The 1,457-nt window shown below is 43.6% G+C and overlaps 1 protein-coding gene across 1 annotated transcript; it reads left to right on the forward strand.

Annotated features, from left to right (window-relative positions):
- The first annotated feature begins 229 nt into the window (after positions 1-229).
- LOC116095322 (olfactory receptor 13D1) lies at positions 230-1,168 on the forward strand. Its single transcript, XM_031376770.1, has one exon. It carries the CDS (start codon positions 230-232, stop codon positions 1,166-1,168), a length of 939 nt encoding a protein of 312 aa, XP_031232630.1.
- Positions 1,169-1,457: the final 289 nt, after the last annotated feature.

Consider the following 1,457-nt stretch of genomic DNA (forward strand, 5'->3'; position numbering starts at 1 on the left):
TCCAGGTCTCTACTGCCATTTGATGATGAGCATCAAATTACCTGTCTCTGTATCTCTTTCATAATTAGTGAAAATTATAATAGCCCTGCCATTGCTGATTTTAGGAACTTCCTCAAAAACCAAAGATAATATATGTGAAAGTTATCCTATGAATCTCTGTCAACAACCGACGTTTCTTTGAGTCATGACCTTGTTGTATGAGTTCTGCAGGTGAGCTGAGTAGGTGAAGATGGGAAATTACTCTGCAGTGACGGAATTCTTTCTCGTGGGACTTTCCCAGTATCCAGAACTGCAGCTTTTCCTATTTGTGCTCTGCCTCATCATGTACTTGATAATCCTCCTGGGAAACAGTCTGCTCATTATCATTAGCATCCTGGATTCTCGGCTCCATACCCCCATGTACTTTTTTCTTGGGAACCTCTCTTTTTTGGACATCTGTTACACATCCTCATCCATTCCTCAAATGCTCATCATGTTTATGTCAGAGAGAAAATCCATCTCCTTCCTTGGTTGTGCTCTACAAATGGTTATCTCCCTTGGCTTGGGCTCTACGGAATGCGTCCTCCTGGCTGTGATGGCCTATGATAGGTATGCAGCCATTTGCAATCCATTGAGGTACCCTATAATCATGAACAAGGTATTATATGTGCACATGGCTGTGTGGTCCTGGGTCATAGGCTGTCTGAACTCTCTAGTGCAAACAATCTTGACAATGGTGTTACCTTTCTGTGGTAATAATGTCATTGATCACCTTACCTGTGAGATCCTGGCTCTTCTTAAACTTGTATGCTCAGATATCACCATGAATGTGCTTATCATGACAGTGGCCAGTATTGTTCTGTTGATGATTCCTCTCCTGTTAATCTTTGTGTCCTATATTTTCATCCTTTCTTCCATCCTGAGGATTAATTCTGCTGAAGGAAGGAAGAAAGCCTTTTCTACCTGTTCAGCCCACCTAACTGTGGTCATCTTATTCTACGGTTCAGCCCTTTTCATGTATATGAAACCCAAGTCAAAGCACACCAAAGCATCTGATGAAATCATCGGACTGTCTTACGGAGTCGTGACTCCAATGTTGAATCCCATCATCTACAGCTTGAGGAATAAGGAGGTAAAAGACGCTGTGAAGAAGATTTTGAGCAAACATTTGTATCTGCAGAAAATCTGAAAGGCCTTGGGGCCTGTGAAACTCAGCCTTGGGATCAGAGGACATGCTGTGTTTTCAAAGTCAGCTTGAAAGACCAAGGATGAAGCTACCATTCTCTTCAAGCTATGTCGTGTAGAGCTTCGAGTAGTGCAGTGTCTGCAGACTCCACAGCCGTGTGCAGCTCTTCGCATCGGTCCCTCGGGGTTGTTCATCAAGTCAGTCTCCCTCCTTCCTTCTGTCTCCCTTCTCGCTCGAGTTTTTCCTCGCGTTTGTCTTCCTCTTCTCTCTGCCATTTCTTTCTTGTTCTTCC

This window comes from Mastomys coucha, unplaced genomic scaffold (genome assembly GCF_008632895.1).
Source record: "Mastomys coucha isolate ucsf_1 unplaced genomic scaffold, UCSF_Mcou_1 pScaffold18, whole genome shotgun sequence".
Classification (NCBI taxonomy): Eukaryota; Metazoa; Chordata; class Mammalia; order Rodentia; family Muridae; genus Mastomys; species Mastomys coucha.

Excerpts from the sequence above, each read along its gene's own strand:
- LOC116095322 (XM_031376770.1), top strand. The coding sequence starts at position 230 with ATGGGAAATTACTCTGCAGTGACGGAATTCTTTCTCGTGGGACTTTCC.